An 18,038-nucleotide genomic window follows, 5' to 3' on the forward strand; every position below is an offset into this window, starting at 1 on the left:
TGAACTCCCAGGATGCTTGAATGATCTGGAGGAATGAGATTGCAAACAGCGAGTACTGCTAAACTTTAGAAAATCAGTATGATATCCTTAGCAGAAACAAAATGAACAGGATGCAAGTATTGAGTTGCTGATAAAACCAAATCAAAGAGAAGGTCCTTGACAGAATTTTCCAAAGGAATATGACCTGGGCATAGTACATCGAAGACATCACTGCCTGAGCATTAGATATGCTAAGCCAATTGTGTGTCCTCTATGCACGGAGTTAGCCCCAACACTTTCCTTAGAGTGCACAAAGCCTATACCTAGTGCTAGAATATGGCCATCCAACCTGATGCACTATAAATCAGATACTGATTAAGAGGCTACAAACAATCCAGATACGAGTAATGACAGAAAACTGTCTGCTCAACCAATCTGCACATCTACAGACTCCGCAGAAGGAAAGAAAGGCCAAGACTCCAGCAGAGGTACCTGCACAAGCCAAGGACTAATCCGTCCATATCATTGCTGATATCAGATGGGCAGAACCTGCCCTGATACATTTGCAACACTGCCTGTCTTTAGGTCTGCAATAGATGGCAGATCATAGCAACATTCAATCACAGAGAATTCATCAGAGGTCAGCTGAGCCAATGGCTTTGAAATCCAGGCAGTCAGAACAAATAGTTACAAATTCCAGAATCAGACATTAAAGAAAAAGGATGTAAAAATATTAACAAACCACAGATTATCTTTACCAATGTTATTAGAAGCTTGAAAGAAAGCCTAGGCTTGCTTACTTTTGTAGCGAGTCCAAAACTCAAACTTATCTGCATTGGTTTTCTATGTGTCAACTAGGAAATATTTGAATATTTAATTTATTGCAGGTCAATGTTGATAGAAGAAAAGCACCCCAGAGAAGTACATGAGAGAAAAGGGAATAGAAAAATATGATGAAAGGCTTGAGATAGATAGAATGGGAGGATACTCCTGTGGAATATAAACATCAGCTCAGACAAGTTGAGCCGAATGGCCTGTTTCTGTGCTGTATATTCTATGTAACAGTTGACTGGTAATGGTCAGGTTGTATAGACACCAAATATTTTTGAAAGTGTTGGAATAGACAGTCTAATGCTCTAAAGAGAAATGGGAATAAGAAAAGTTAATAATTTCTTATGTGAACATTAGCTATAGCTTCTGAAATATTTTACTGCTTTCAAAAAAATTCACAGCCATCGGTTTTGCAATAATGCAAGAACCTTAGGAGCATATAAAAAGATGCTATTAGTTGTAGATTGACAATTGTGTTGATTTTTACTATACACCATGCCAAATTAAAAACTAGTTTATTCCTTATCTCCATCACTGCTTTGACATTTATGTCCTTAGGTCTTAGTATGTTGCATAGTTTAGCCATAAACTATTCAGTGTCAAAATTAGATCAAAATAATTGGGTTTCTTCAAAAAAAATTGCACACCAATTTTGGGTGAAGACTCAAGAACTCATTCTGTACTTCCTCTTGATGAAGAAGTCGCATAAATCTTGAAACATGATTTTTTTTTAAAACTATGCCATGTCCTTATAACTGGCATTTGCTGACTATGCATGGCAAAAAAAAAAACATGTTTTTTGGGGATCTTGGGTTTTTATTAATGGTGGAAAATTATTTAAATCCAAGTGACTTCATCACTCTCTCTACAGTCAATTTTGGAAGAACTAAGCCCAATTGCAATTACTGCCTCAAGAAATCAGTCAACTAAACATCAACCAGGAACTGAATTAGGGACCTTTCTGGTCTTGGATTCAGCATCACACCACAAACAAATTTCCCCAAGCCATGCCATCATGCAGCCCCCTGCTGCTTTTAAATATCAGATTTATTAACTTCCACATACTGCAAAAAAGTACCATTTGGCAGGGGGGGGCACAAATAGAATGGTATATTCATGCTCAAGATAGCTGACCTATATTATTTTTAAATGATCTTTTGATATTAATAAATTACAAGGCAGTACTATATAAAGATCAATTACATAAGTCCCAGAAAATTCAAATGTGGTTCGTTGGGTTACATTCAAGACCCAATAGTACCACAGCAAAGTCACTTTGGACAGCACGGTAGCACAAGCAGTAGTTACTATGCAATGACACAAACTTGACAAAAGTGACAAAAGTGAGACCCCTGCAGATCAATGCTCGACTCTGTCAAGTGGGGTGGTACCAAGATATAAATTCCTTTTATATTGCCATCGTTTCAGTTCAGATTCTGAGAATGGTGTACATGAACTGTCATCTTCATCTCAGCAGACTTGTAGCCCCCCCCGCCCCCCTCAGATTCTAGGAGATTTGCCATCCGTGAGCTGGCTCCTGACATTTACATTGCCAAATCCACTTCCCTATCCTGACACCGTACTCTGATGTGGATATTTTTGCATTTTATCAATAGAGGGTAAAGTCCATGGGAGTGTTCCTACAGGTGACTCCATGCTGCCTACCCTCCCCAAAAAAAGCTCATTATAGCTGAAATAAACGAGACAGGTCAGTTGGTCAAAACAAATTTGAAGGCGTCTTAATCTTTTTGCATAATTTGAGAGATAATGGGATAGGTTTCTATTTTCTTTTCACTGCCATCTTTGATATAGTACCCTCGAGTGAAACACTGGCATCCTGTACAGATTTAACTTTCACAACCCTATTTGAATATCCTCGTCCAAAATCTCTACTAAATCTGTTCAAGCTATATTGATAAATCGTCTTCAGCCTGTTCAGTACCTCAGTCAGCGCCTCACAGATAACCTGGCGCACCTTGATGACCCTGAGATGCAGAATGCTTGGTCTGCCCTCCAGGCCTCTATAACCAGTGCCTGCGAAGAGACGCTCGGTCACTCAACCAGGAAGCACCAGGACTGGTTCGATGAGAATGATCAGGAGATCCAAGAGCTAATAGATTGCAAGCACAGGGCATTTCTGAGCCTTAAACAACAACCCAACTCTGGAGCAGCAAAGCAGCATTACAGACAGCTCAAGGCTGAGGTCCAACAAAAAAAACGGGACCTAAATAACAGGTGGTGGATGGAGAAAGCACAGGAGATACAACTGGCCAACAGCCATGATGTGCAAGGATTCTTCATAGCAGTCAAGGCCACCTACGACCCAAACACCCAAGGTCCCACCCCACTGTTGGTCAAGAACGGGGAAACACTCAAAGACACCGAAGCAGTCAGGGCCCGATGGAAGGAGCACTGCGAAGATCTCTTCAACCGAGACTCTGCCTTTGACTTGAGTGTTCTCGACTCCATCCCGCAGCATGCTACCCGCCACCTCAGTAAAACCCCAACATGTAGAAAAAGTCACAAGGCAGCTTAACAACAAGATTTCTGGAGCGGATGGAATCCCTGCTGAGGCACTGAAGTATGGCGGAAAGGCACTACTGGCACGAATATATGACCTCATCTCTTTCATCTGGAGGGAGGAGAGCATGCCGGGAGATCTCAGATACCGTGATCGTGACCATCTTTAAAAAAGGGGACAAGTCCGACTGCAGCAACTACAGAGGAATCTCCCTGTTGTCAGCCACAGGAAAGATCGGCACTAGAGTCCTCCTCAACCGTTTTCTCCGTGGCTGAGGAGGTCCTCCTGGAGTCGCAGTGCAGATTTCGTCCCCTACGGGACGCAACGGACATGCTTTTTGCAGCGCAACAGCTGCAGGAAAAATGCAGGGAAGAGCACCAGCCCTTATACATGGCTTTCTTCAATCTTACAAAGGCGTTTGACACTGTCAACCGCGAGGGTTTATGGAGCCATTTCGGATGCCTCCAAAAGTTCGTCGCCATCCTCCGCTTGCTCCACGACGACATGCAGGCCGTGATCCTTACCAATGGATCCATTACAGACCCATTCCACATCCGGACCGGGGTCAAACAGGGATGAGTCATCGCCAACCCTCTTAATCTTCCTCATTGCCATGCACAGTTGACAAGCTCCCCGCTGGAATGGAACTAAACTACAGAACCAGTGGGAAGCTGTTCAACCTACGCCAGGTCCAAGATTACCTCAACCTCTTGTCGAGATACAGTTCGCGGACATCTGCGCACACAGAGGCTGAACTCCAGGACATAGTCGACATATTTACTGAGGCGTACGAAAGTATGGGCCTTACGCTAAACATCGGCAAAACAAAGGTTCTCCACCAGCCTGTCCTTATCGCGCAGCACTGTCCCCCAGTCATCAAGATCCACGGCGCGGCCCTGGACAATGTGGACCACTTCCCATATCTCGGGAGCCTCCCATCAACAAGAGCAGGCATTGGCGACGAGATCCAACACCGCCTCCAGTGCGCCAGTGCAGCCTTCGGCCGCCTGAGGAAGAGCTCATGGTCTACAGGGCTGTAGTAATACCCGCCGCCCTCCTGTATGGTTCAGAAATATGGACCATGTACAGTAGATACCTCAAGAACATAAGAATTAGGAACAGGAGTAGGCCATCTAGCCCCTCAAGCCTGCTCCGCCACTCAACAAGATCATGGCTGATCTGGCTGTGGACTCAGCTCCACTTACCCGCCCGCTCCCCATAACCCTTAATTCCCTTATTGGTTAAAAATCTGTCTATCTGTGATTTGAATACATTCAATGAGCTAGCCTCAAGTGCTTCCTTGGGCAGAGAATTCCACAGATTCACAACCCTCTGGGAGAAGAAATTCCTTCTCAGCTCAGTTTTAAACTGGCTCCCCCGTATTTTGAGGCCCCCTAGTTCTAGTCTCCCCCACCAGAGGAAACAATCTCTCTGCCTCTATCTTGTCTATCCCTTTCATTATTTTGAATGTTTCTATAAGAGCACCCCTCATCCTTCTGAACTCCAATGAGTAAAGACCCAGTCTACTCAATCTATCATCATAAGGTAACCCCCTCATCTCCAGAATCAGCCTAGTGAATCGTCTCTATCCACTCCAAGGCTAGTATATCCTTCCTTAAGTAAGGTGACCAAAACTGCATGCAGTACTCCAGGTGCGGCCTCACCAATACCCTGTACAGTTGCAGCAGTACCTCCCTGCTTTTGTACTCCATCCCTCTCGCAATGAAGGCCAACATTCCATTCGCCTTCCTGATTACCTGCTGCACCTGCAAACTAACTTTTTGGGCTTAAGAAGCCTATGGCCACACTAGTCTGATCACGCCTGATCTCAGAAACTAAGCAGAGTCAGGCCTGGTTAGTACCAGGATGGGAGACCACCTGGGAATACCAGGTGCAGTAGGTACTTTCATGGCTTTCCGCGAGAGGTGGGCACCGGAGGGACTGGAGTGCATTATCACCCCCAGCAACCGAATTTTACCCTAAAAGAGTTTCATTCACAAGGAACACCAGGTCCCTCTGCACCGCAGCATGTTGTAATTTCTCCCCATTCAAATAATATTCCCTTTTACTGTTTTCCCCCCCCCCCAAAAGGTGGATGACCTCACATTTTCTGACATTGTATTCCATCTGCCAAACCTTAGCCCATTCGCTTAACCTATCTGAATCTCTGTCCTCTACACAACCCGCCTTCCCACTAATCTTTGTGTCATCTGCAAATTTTGTTACACTACACTCTGTCCCCTCTTCCAGGTCATCTATGTATATTGTAAACAGTTGTGGTCCCAGCACCGATCCCTGTGGCACACCACTAACCACCGATTTCCACCCCGAAAAGGACCCATTTATCCCGACTCTCTGCTTTCTGTTCGCCAGCCAATTCATTTCCTCTGACTCTGCGTACCTTTATCTTCTGCAGTAACCTTTTGCGTGGCACCTTATTGAATGCCTTTTGGAAATCTAAATACACCACATCCATCGGTACACCTCTATCCACCATGCTCGTTATATCCTCAAAGAATTCCAGTAAGTTAGTTAAACATGATTTCCCTTTCATGAATCCATGCTGCATCTGCTTGATTGCACTATTCCTATCTAGATGTCTCGCTATTTCTTCCTTAATAGTTTCAAGCATTTTCCCCACTACAGATGTTAAACTAACCAGCCTATAATTACCTGCCTTTTGTCTGCCCCTTTTTTTAAAAAAAAAACAGAGGCGTTACATTAGCTGCTTTCCAATCTGCTGGTACCTCCCGAGAGTCGAGAGAATTTTGGTAGATTATAACGAATGCATCTGCTATAGCTTCCGCCATCTCTTTTAACACTCTGGGATGCATTTCATCAGGACCAGGGGACTGGTCTACCTTGAATCCCATTAGCCTGTCCAGCACTACTCCGCTAGTGATAGTGATTGTCTCAAGGTCCTCCCTTCCCACATTCCCGTGACCAGCAATTTTTGGCATGGTTTTTGTGTCTTCCACTGTGAAGACCGAAGCAAAATAATTATTTAAGGTCTCAGCCATTTCCACATTTCCCATTATTAAATCCCCCTTCTCATCTTCTAAGGGACCAACATTTACTTTAGTCACTCTCTTCCGTTTTATATATCGGTAAAAGCTTTTACCATCTGTTTTTATATTTTGTGCAAGTTTACTTTCGTAATCTATCTTTCCTTTCTTTATTGCTTTCTTAGTCATTCTTTGCTGTCATTTAAAATTTTCCCAATCTTCTAGTTTCCCACTAACCTTGGCCACCTTATACGCATTGGTTTTTAATTTGATACTCTCCTTTATTTCCTTGGTTATCCACAGCTGGTTATCCCTTCTCTTACTGCCCTTCTGGATAAATCCTCATGGACGCCAAAAATCAGCAAAGAGGATTAACGCTGGATAAATACCACCAACAATGTCTCCGTAAGATCCTACAAATCTCCTGGAAGGCACCAACATTAGCGTCCTTGACCAGGCCAACATCCCCAGCATCGAAGCACTGACCACACTTGATCAGCTCCACTGGGCAGGACACAGTCCGCATGCCAGACACGAGACTCCCAAAAGCAAGCGCTCTACTCTGAACTCCTTCACGGAAAATGAGCCAAAGGTGGGCAGTGGAAATGTTACAAGGACACCCTCAAAGCCTCCCTGATAAAGTGCAACATCCCCACTGACACCTGAGAGAGCCTGGCCAAAGACCACCCTAAGTGGAGGAAGCACATCCAGGAGGGCGCTGAGCACCTCCAGTCTCGTCGGCGAGAGCGTGCAGAAACCAAGCGCAGGCAGCGGAAAGAGCGTGCGGAAAACCAGTCCCACCCACCCCTTCCCTCAACGACTATCTGCCCCACCTATGACAGAGACTGTGGTTCTCGTATTGGACTGTACAGCCACCCAAGAATTCACTTCACGAGTGGAAGCAAGTCTTCCTCGATTCCGAGGGACTGCCTATGAATGACAACTATTTATAACAAATGGAACCAGAGGATTTACAAAGTTGAAAATCTGATGTAGCTCCAACATGGGATCAATTGAAATCACTGAACTGACAAGTAGAAAGGTCAAATATTTGAGATAGCTGATCCAGGTCTTTTACTAATCAGACATAAAAGATATTTGAATACATTGGGCTCAATTTTCCTCTTTGCCAATTTTTGGCGCCCATGAGGATTAACGAACAATTTTTGTGTCCGATTGCGCCGGAAAAAAGTTACAACTTTCGCCAAAGTTAAATTTAATTTTGGCGCAGCGGTACCCAAAGTTTAATCTGGAGGTGAAGCTTCAAGTCCGAGCCAAAAGCTGAGGTTGCCAGGGTAACGAGAGACACAGAGGGCTGAAGCAACCCTGCGAGTTGAAGTTCCACGGCCAGGGTTGCAGCGGGACCGGGAGCGGATAGCCAAAACAAATCTTTAATGTAAAGAGATGAAAAAGGAACGTACTTTGACATGATCATTATAAACTATCTTTATTAGCAAGACTAAATTGCAAAGTAAAGCTCCGATACAGACCTCAGCGTCAATTTATAAACTATCTATGCGCAAGATGAATTAAACTGCAAAGAAAAAGCTCCGAATCAGACCTGAGTGACGATTTTCTTAAGTTAACATGGGTTTTTTCCTGAATGCTACTTCAGGCCACTGCGCCTTTCTTTAAAAAAAAACTATGTTGGGGAAAATCGCTTAAATGGCCAAAAACTGTGCGGAATCCAGTTTTCAACCAGACTGTTGCCAAAAAAATCTGGCATTCAAAAAATCTGGCGCTGACAGTCGCCGCCAGCGTACAAACTTCGAGGAAAGTTGAAAATTCACGATTACTTCAAAAAAAAAACCAGCAGATGCCAAAAAGACAGCGCCCAATGGTGGCGAAGAGAGTTCAGGGAACGCTAGCTTCACACAACAAATGCTACCCTTGAAAACAAAGTGCTAAAAAGTGGTAAATGCAGAGATGCAGAAAAAGAGCACAAAAAAAAAAGCAATTTCATTTTGACTGCTATCATAATTCCTTGCTGCTATACAAGCAGCTGCTTTGGCAGAGAGCTGGGAGAAAGTTATCTGATATTCTTTCAGGATGTAACAAGCAGGGTGGACAATGGGGAAACCAACAGATGTGGTGTATTTGGATTTCCAGAAGGCATTCGATAAGGTGTCACATAAAAGATTACTGCACACGATAAAAGTTCACGGGGTTGGGGGCAATATATTAGCATCGATAGAGCGTTGGCTAACTAACAGAAAACAGAGAGTCGGGATAAATGGGTCATTTTCCAGTTGGCAAATTGTAACTAGTGGGATGCCGCAGGGATCAGTGCTGGGGCCTCAACTATTTACAATCTATATTAATTACGTCGATGAAGGGACCAAGTGTAATGTAGCCAAGTTTGCTGATTTTTGCAGCGCGACAGCTGCAGGGAACAGCGCAGCCCTTATACATGGCCTCCTTCGACCTTACAAAGGCCTTTGACACGGTCAACCGCGAGGGTCTATGGAGCGTCCTCCTCCGTTTCGGATGCTCCCAAAAGTTCGTCACTATCCTCCGCCTGCTCCACGACGACATGCAGGCTGTGATCGTTACCAACGGATCCATTACAGACCCAATCCACGTCCGGACCGGGGTCAAACAGGGCTGCGCCATCGCCCCAACCCTCTTCTCAAATCTTCCTCGCTCCAGCTCACAGTCAACCAGCTCCCTGCTGGAGTGGAACTAAACTACAGAACCAGTGGGAAGCTGTTCAACCTTCACTGTCTCCAGGCCAGGTCCAAGACTATCCCAACCTCTGTTGTCGAGCTATAGTACGCAGATGACGCCTGTGTCCACGCGCAGAGGCTGAACTCCAGGACATAGTCGACGTATTTACTGAGGCGTACGAAAGCATGGGCCTTACGCTAAACACCAGCAAGACAAAGGTCCTCCACCAGCCAGTCCTCACCACACAGCACTGCCCACCAGTCATCAAGATCCACGGCGCGGCCCTGGATAACGTGGACCATTTATCATACCTCGGGAGCCTCTTGCCAAGAGCAGAGATTGACAACGAGATTCAACACCGCCTCCAGTGCGCCAGCGTAGCATTTGGCCACCTGAGGAAAAGAGTGTTTGAAGACCAGGCCCTCAAAACTGCCACCAAGCTCATGGTCTACAGGGCTGTAGTAATACCTGCCCTCCTGTACGTCTCAGAGACATGGACCATGGACAGTAGACACCTCAAGTCGCTGGAGAAATACCACCAACTATGTCTCCGCAAGATCCTACAAATCCCCTGGGAGAACAGACGTACCATCATCAGTGCCCTAGACCAGGCCAACATCCCCAGCATTGAAGCACTGATCACACTTGATCAACTCCGCTGGACAGGCCATATCATTCGCATGCCAGATACGAGACTCCCAAAGTAAGCACTCTGCTCGGAACTCCTTCAGGGCAAACGAGCCAAAGGTGGGCAGAGAAAACGTTACAAGGACACACTCAAAGCCTCCCTGATAAAGTGCAACATCCCCACTGACACCTGGGCGTCCCTGGCCAAAGACCGCCCAAAGTGGAGGAAGTGCATCCGGGAGGGCGCTGAGCCTCATTGGCGAGAGCATGCAAAAATCAAGCGCAGGCAAACCTGTCCCACCCACCCTTTCCCTCAATGACTATCTGTCCCACCTGTGACAGGGACTGTGGTTCTCGTATTGGACTGTTCAGCCACCTAAGGACTCATTAAGAGTGGAAGCAAGTCTTCCTCGATTCCAAGGGACTGCCTATGATGCGATTAATGACTTGGATGAAGGGACCAAGTGTAATATAGCCAAGTTTGCTGATGATACAAAGATGGTTGGGAAAGCAAATTATGAGGACAAAAAAATCTGCAAAGGGATATAGACAGGCAAAGTGAGTGGGCAAAAATTTGACAGATGGAGTATAATGTGGGAAAATGTGAGGTTATCCACTTTGGCAGAAAAAATAGAAAAGCAAATTACTATTTAAAAAGGAGAAAAATTGCAAAATGCTGCAGTACAGAGGGACCTGGGGGTACTTGTGCATGAAACACAAAGTACAGATACAGCAAGTAATCAGGAAGGTAAATGGAATGTTGGCCTTTATTGTAAGGGGGATGGAGTATAAAAGCAGAGATGTCCTGCTACAACTGTAAGGCCACACTGTGTACAGTTTTGGTCTCCGTATTTAAGGAAGGATATACTTGGACGCTGCTCAGAGAAGGTTCACAAGGTTGATTTTGGAGATGAGGGGGTTGATGTATGAAGATAGGTTGAGTAGTTGTGCCCGTATTCATTAGAGTTCAGAAAGATGAGAGGTGATCTTACCGAAACATAAGATAATGAGGGGGTCTCGACAAGGTGGATGCAGAGAGGATATTTCCACTCTCAGGGGAAACTAGAACTAGGGAGCATAGTCACAGAATAAGGGGCCACCCATTTAAAACTAGATGAGGAGGAATTTCTTCTCTTAGAGCATTGTAAATCTATGGAATTCTCTGTCCCAGAGAACTGTGGAGGCTGGGTCATTGAATATATTTAAGGAGGAGACACACAGATTTGAGTGATAAGGGAATAAAGGCTTATGGGGAGCAGGCAGGAAAGTGGAGCCGAGTCCATGAGCAGATCAGCCATGATCTTATTAAATGTCAGAGCAGGCTTGAGGGGACAAATGACCTACACCTGCTCCTATGTTCTTATGCCCATCCTCAGGAGATGCTTTGTACAAGATCTTTATTGGGGGGAGGAACGCTCCATTTGCAATTTTTTTTTTTAAAAAGCAAAACATTATTTCTCATTTTGCCAACCCCTGCACCGTGTTTCATTTTTGCTGGTCTACTTTTAACCTGGACTGACTGCCTCTTCAATCTAACTGAACCAGCAGTAAGGCTCCAGTCAGAGCATGAAAACATATTTTTTTCCCCTATGGTATGGCTGACTTTACTTGTACTCTAGCCAAATGCCTTTATAAATAGAAAATTCTAAGCGGACATTTGGCCATATCATCTTATTTTTCAAAATGCATCATAGTAACCGCTTGATATAATGCTAATACTTTATAGTGCCACCTGCTGGTCCATTTCAATACTCTAAACATGCAGATCTAAAAAAGGTATAATGAAATTAGCCAAATCTATAAATATTCCATATTTTAAAATAAACAGATGTCAGCAAAGTAACCATTTATAGGCAATGTCACGGTAAAAAACTTGACTACTGGCTGACTACTAGGAAAAACATGCCACTAAAAGACTAAAAACCAAAGAACTGAGAAATAATCCGGGCCCCATTATCTTCAGCTGATGTGATACATGTTCCTCATTCGATATGACTGTCACTTCATGAAAGTCGTAGTAAAGGCCTGGAATTTGCAGTTATAACGCTGACAAAACTGACAGCAACTTCAGCGGCCGCACATGTGCACTTAAACGCAAAATGCAGAAGCCCTGAAAAACTAATTTTATATTTGTGGAATGTCAACATTTTCTATTGAAAAAATTCCATGGCTTTTAATACATAATATATATATTTTTTTTAAGTTTGTTTATATTTCAGCTTCTATCTTAATCCCATATATATGTCCTAATCTTTATTTCGCTCTCTGTAATATGATTAAAAACTGAAGGATAATCAGTGCATTTTACTTCCTGGTTTGCAGTGAGAATTCTTCAATGTCATTGGCTACTTAGCCAGCTAGATGACATCACTATAGCGGGATGCTGGAGATTTCCTAGACTTGGCACCAGAATTAAATTAACGTTAGGAAAGGTGAAATCCATATCACAGTGATCGCTAGATCTTTATGGGCAGCTTTCTTCGAGGTCAGCAGCGAGTACTATCACAGTCGCTGACTGCAAAATCTGGGCCAATAGTGGGTGATACTGTTGAAATTTATTGCAAGGATCTGCAACACGACATGGTCAGATTTCCATTCTGCAATTAAAACTTGTGTACAATCCTTTTCTTATATAAAATGTTACACAGCCAATCTCATCAGGACAAAGAACGCTCATGTATTTTTTCACCAATGCTAGCAACTAGTAATTGTCAAATAGGAATTTACTTACATTATTGACTACACTCAACAACTTACATTTATATAGCACTTTTAATGTAGAAAAACACCCCAAGACACTTCAGAGGTGTAATCAAGTGCAATCATTATGGTTTTGAAGTCATCACTATTGTAAAGTTGATCAAGATGATTCAGTGAAAAAGCAATTATACCCACACAGTACTAAATGTGGAAGAAAATGTTGCAGATATTATCCATAGGATGAAGGCATTTAATCATTATGGATTTATGGAAACAGGTATCAAACATTCAGATACCAAGTTCGATCCAATTCCACATCAGATATATTCTTTGTAGTCCACCTCAATAAGAGAATCCGATATTGGCAAACAGCTGTCCTTCTTGCAACGTTTAAAAGTGTATGGGATGAGGTGGGAAAGGGGAGTGAAAAAAAATTCCATTGTGCTCACCCATTTCAAAACAAATACACTGACTCATCAATCCAATTGTTTATGCTGATAACACAGCCTTGCCAACCCTGACTTAATAACTGTCAAGACTGGGACAGAACCAGATTATACCCATCAGTTTAGCAGAATTATCAGGTAGAAACCAGAGTGGCAAGTTCCAAGATCAGTGTTATTTACCACATTACTAAAGAACACAAGTAATCAAGGTTTCATAAAACTCTGTTTACACAGCAAACTTTTTCTAGTTTGATATTTGTGATGTAAACCTCTAGACTTAGTAACGCGACAGTCATCAGACAATGCCAGTATTGCCAACCTCACCGCCTCAAAACAGGAGATAAACTCTAAAAAAATCATATTCAAATCATGAGTTACTTTTTTCCCCTCAATCAACCAATATAGACTGACAGTTGGTTCAGAAACCTCACCAGAGGCTTTATTTAATCTCGAACAGATCACGGCTCTGTACAAAAACTATGGAGCTGGAATTTGCATCGGGTAATAACAATGAACTAACAGCATTCGCTGTTATTACCCCTTTGAAACTGACCACAGCTTCATGTAGCACATGCACATCTAAACGCAGAAATCCTGAAGTAACAGTCAGTCATTCACTCCTTCGACACTGGCTGCGCTGTGGCCAATGTTTCCTTTAAACTGTTCTTTTCAATGCAAAAACCACACATGCGCAGTATTTTGAATGGCCCAGTATTTTGTTGGGGCTGCATGGCGCCAAGAAAAATGACAGGGAACATAGGAGGAGGGTGGCACAACCAATCATAATTGGCAATCAGTGTAAACAGTGAAATAGACAAACACTTAGGCTTTTCCGGGAAATACCCCATTAAATGTTGGGCCCTGTTGGATTAGGTGCAACTGGGGTTTTAACAGCATATATTGACTGCTAAACAAACATGATCGCCCTGAAAAACTCATTTTAATTTTGTGCAGTGCCAAATTTCTCCATGATGACAAAAATGACCATTTTTAGGAAACTAAAAAAGTATAAAGTTTGTCATATTTCAGGTTCTACCTTTATTGCCATGTGAGAGCCCCAATCTTTGTTCTGCTCTCTTTAAAAATGTTATAAAGTCGGGATAACAGCAGGTTTTCATTTCATGCTTCCTTGTCTGAGAATTCAGCAAAATGACTGGCTGCATTCCTCCCCTCTGCTGTTTGCCAGCCTGCCTGCCTGCACAGATCCCAGTTTGAGAACCACTAGATTTTTCTTCCATTATCCAAATACATAGGGCTGCTGTCATATCCAATTAGCAAATTACAACAACAAAGTGTTCGGATTGACCTGGAGCACAGCTACATTACTGGATATTGGCATACAAAGTCACTTCAATTAACAGGGCGTGTGGGCTTTCCTACAGGAATGATTTTTGTCACTGGACTCAAGAAAACCATCTGATGCAGCCTAAAAACTTGAATGTCCTCAATGCCCTCCTCTTTCCTGTCCCCCAGCCATCTATCAGTCTCCTTCCTTCTTTTCTCTCCCCTCCCTCCCATTTCCCCCCCCCCCCCACCCTCACCTCTGGTTTCTCTCTTCTGCCCCCTCCCTCACAGCTCTCCGTCAATTGCTCTCCCCGTCTCTATCGTTTCCCACTAATTCTCAGTTTCATTCTCTCATTTCTGTCTTCACCCGTCCTCTTTTCCCACTATCGTTTGCCTTCAGTGTCTACTCATCCCTCTACCTGCTCTCTCTCTCTCTCTCTCTCTCTCTCTCTCTTCCCCAATCTCCAACACTCTTCTCCTTCTGCCCTGCACCATCCATCCCTCTGCCCTGCGTCTTTTTCCCCCTTCCTGTCTTCTCTGTACCGCTTTCTCTCTGCGACAATCTTCCCCCCTCTTTCTCTGTACCTTCCTCTCTCTCCCTCCTTTTCTTCTCTGTAGCGCTTTCTCCCTGCATCAATCTTCCTCCACCTCTTTCTCAGTATCTTCATCTCTCTCCCCATTCCTCTGTGCCTGCATATCTCTCTCATCTCACCTATTCCTCCGTCTGTACCGCCATCTCTCTTCCCATTCCTCTTTGTACACCATCTCACTGTCACTCTTCCCCATCACGCTCTCTCTATATCTCCATCTCTGTGTGCCTGCATCTCTTTCTCCCGTCACTCTTCCCCAATCTCTCTATTGCCATCTTTCTCCCATTCCTCTTTGAATCCCATTTCCCTGTCACTCTCCACCATCTCTCCTCCCTCCCCACCCAAGTCCCACCCTCAGCAGATTGCACTTGCCAACTCTGCCAAGCTGCTCCAACAATGGCTGGACCTCACCCCGCTGCACCTCCAGGGGCAACATCCCCACGAAGAGCTTAATCATCTTTGCCATGCAGGCGGGTGATCGGTACCATCACAATGCAGCTCGACCTGGGGAAGGGGGAAAACGCAGAGTCGCAGCCTGACTCCAACCGCCCCTAGTCACAAAATGGTAACCACAGCACCACCATCCTTATTCTTCCATTGGCTGCTTCCGCTATGTTGCTTTGTGATTGACAGCAGAGCTAACCAATAATTGTCAATCCTGTGAACAGCTGTCAATCAAAGAATCTTACCTGACCAAACCCACATATCCCGGAGCAGCCAATGACCAGGAGGCGTAACGAAAATTAATAAAGTAGGGGGGAAAAAAAAAATCACAAATTTTCATAGATAAATCACGAGATCGCAAGTTGGGGTAAATTTTCCTCATTAAAAATCAAATTAATCGCGTGAGTTAGCATTACTGGAATGCTTGTAGTCGGAACAGAGCAAAGTTTCTCATCAGCATTCACGCTTGAAACTTCTTCCTTTTTAAAACTGTTTTGGGAGGGTGGAAGATATTTGCATATTATTCTATAAAGGCAGCAAGTTTTGCAGGATATAGTACATGCAGAAAAATTTCAGGATGTACCTCTTCCCCCACCATCAAATAAATTGGGAACAGCAGCATGACACAGTATAAAATTCAGAAAAGATGTTTTAATTGTGATACCTGTTTTTTCTTAGAATATACTGACATAAATTGTTCCCTCTAAGCTGCGTGCATGGCTGCGCAGTAATCTGCAAGGTCTTACACAGGTCGTTCACAAGCTTTTACATTGGAAATACCGCGCATGCACAGAAATGTATAGGGACCGCGCATTGAAAGAAACAGGCTACGCAGAACAAAGCACAGCGTATAGGGAACATTGTTGGCATCACCTTTCACACTACTGATTTCTCCGAATATTAAATATATGTGTTAGCCCTAATGATAGAAACAAGGCTTTAGGTTTTTGACTTCCAAACAGCACTTTCAAAAATAACAGAACAGCTTTCTACCTACACTTCTACCATTATGGTAAAAGCTGTAATTCACTGCCAAAGACAGGAGAAGACTTTAGTTTAAAAAAAATGATAAACTTGTCAAAATGGATGATGCCCATAAACAGTTATATTCAAAACAGATCACACTTTGGATAAAAGGGAAAATTTCTGAACAATGTTAAATGTACTTTTAATACGTTTTATTAGAGCTAAAGCAAAGTTCACACGGTACTTAAAACACATCCTTCAGGAGTAATCATGATTTGTTTATACTTACAAAAGGTAGCAGCAAACAGCACTTGTCACCAGCATAGTGTTAATGACACTGTGGAAGAAAATAAAAGATGTTAATATATTATTCACATTTTTTTTTAAATGAGCATTTGTCCCCACAAGAGGCTTAAGCAGTTTAACTAGCTAATTTCCTTTCCCAGCAACACAAATGCCAAGCAAAACAAATTAAAAGCATTTTATGAATATTTCCATTCGTACCTTTTTTTTTTGCAAAAGCACATACCAGTTTACGGGATAAATATTATGTATTAGCATCAGGTCACACCCCAGGATCCTAGTGAAATTTATTCAATTTTAATACATTAAATGAATATAAGTTGCACTAAATACTGCAAATTGCATATCATTTCTATGCCAAAGATCATTACCCTTCCTCCTCCTGAAGCAGTCAAGTTTTTCCAATATATTCAAATTACTGAGTGATATTCTTAGTGCAGTATTTCAATATCATAATACACAAGATGTGCTATTTCCTTGAAATATGCAGTGAAATAAATCCTAACAATACTTTTGTTCAAATTGTGGTTGGACGACAGAAATCTGCTACCCACACGTGAACTGCAGTGATACTGCTGTAATCTGTAAACAAGATAATCTAGTAAAATACCTGCAACAGTGTCAGACATGATTTTCTTGCTACCCAGGTACAAGAATGAATTAAGAACATATTTTAAAACAAAAACAGCACCAAAGTGACAGATCCATTTTCAAATTCAGTATTTATACTGAAGCGTAATCAATGCCATAAGTATTAGGTGTGCTTAGCTCAGTCTCTCCCTCAACGCCACCCCCGCTTCCTTAATACACGGTCAATCCTTCCACTTCCCAAAGAGCAGGTTCCTTTCCCCTTTCTCTCAATTGTTACTCCCTCCCTCCAAACATGGCATACCTGTCTCCTTCACTTTTCTCATTATCACAGCACCATGTCACAATCCACTCTCTACTCTTTGCCACTCGTCCAATTTACCCCCATCCTCAAAGCAGGATGCTGCTTCTAACTTCTTCTGGCTCTCCCTTGCGCCAAAAATAAGTTGGGTGTCTCTCCCGTTCCAAAACAGGATAGATGGTCTCCCTCTCCAAAACAGGAAGGGTCTCTATCACTCTTCCTCTCTCTCGCCCAGATGGGCGCCATGCCCTCGCCCGGACAGGACGGGTGACCCACTCCAAGTAGGGCGGTGATTTCCCCCCACCCTTGCCCAAATAGAGCAGCGACCCCCCCGCTTCCCACACCAGAGTAGAGCAGTGACCCCCCTCTTCCCACGCCCGAACAGGGCAGTGACAGCAGCGACCCCCTCCCCGCTCGCCCGTAGACATGGCGGCGACCACAGCAACCTCCCTCGCCACCAGACAGGGCGGCGATCCCTCTTCCTCTCGCCCCCAGACAGGGCAGCGACCCCCACACCCCCCCCCCCCAAAGACAGGGCAGCGACCCCCCTCCCTCCCCCCAAGACAGGGCAGCGACCCCCCACCACCCCCCCCCCCCTCGCTCCCCAGACAGGGCGGCGACCACCCCTCCTCCTCACTCCAGACAGGGCGGCGAGCCCCCTCCTCACCCCAGACAGGGTGATGACCGCAGCAAACCCCCGCCCCAGTCAGGGCGGCGACCCCCCGCCGACCCCCAGACAGGGCGGCAACCCCCCCCTCCTCCTCACTCCAGACAGGGCGGCGAGCC

At 44.2% G+C, this 18,038-nt stretch overlaps 1 protein-coding gene, 1 long non-coding RNA gene and 1 pseudogene across 3 annotated transcripts in view; 2 read left to right on the forward strand and 1 right to left on the reverse strand.

The window, feature by feature from the left end:
* atp6v0e1 (ATPase H+ transporting V0 subunit e1) overlaps positions 1–18,038 on the reverse strand; it is a 47,555-nt gene that overhangs the window by 27,177 nt on the left and 2,340 nt on the right. The window contains exon 2 of the mRNA XM_070878413.1: positions 16,350–16,397. Within this exon, the coding sequence (XP_070734514.1) occupies positions 16,350–16,397 (48 nt within the window). The remainder of the gene's footprint in view (positions 1–16,349; positions 16,398–18,038) is intronic.
* Positions 1–18,038, forward strand: part of LOC139262991 (uncharacterized) — a 44,930-nt gene that overhangs the window by 10,124 nt on the left and 16,768 nt on the right. Inside the window, exon 3 of one of the 2 annotated variants that reach the window (XR_011593021.1) lies at positions 6,640–6,882. The exons of the other annotated variant lie outside the window; for it this stretch is intronic. This is a non-coding gene — a long non-coding RNA (uncharacterized lncRNA). Of the gene's footprint in view, positions 1–6,639; positions 6,883–18,038 lie in introns of those variants that run through there. 2 annotated transcript variants of the gene reach the window in all.
* On the forward strand, positions 5,126–5,234 carry LOC139263577 (5S ribosomal RNA; annotated as a pseudogene).

The sequence above is a fragment of the Pristiophorus japonicus genome, chromosome 4, assembly GCF_044704955.1.
Source record: "Pristiophorus japonicus isolate sPriJap1 chromosome 4, sPriJap1.hap1, whole genome shotgun sequence".
NCBI classification, from domain to species: Eukaryota; Metazoa; Chordata; class Chondrichthyes; family Pristiophoridae; genus Pristiophorus; species Pristiophorus japonicus.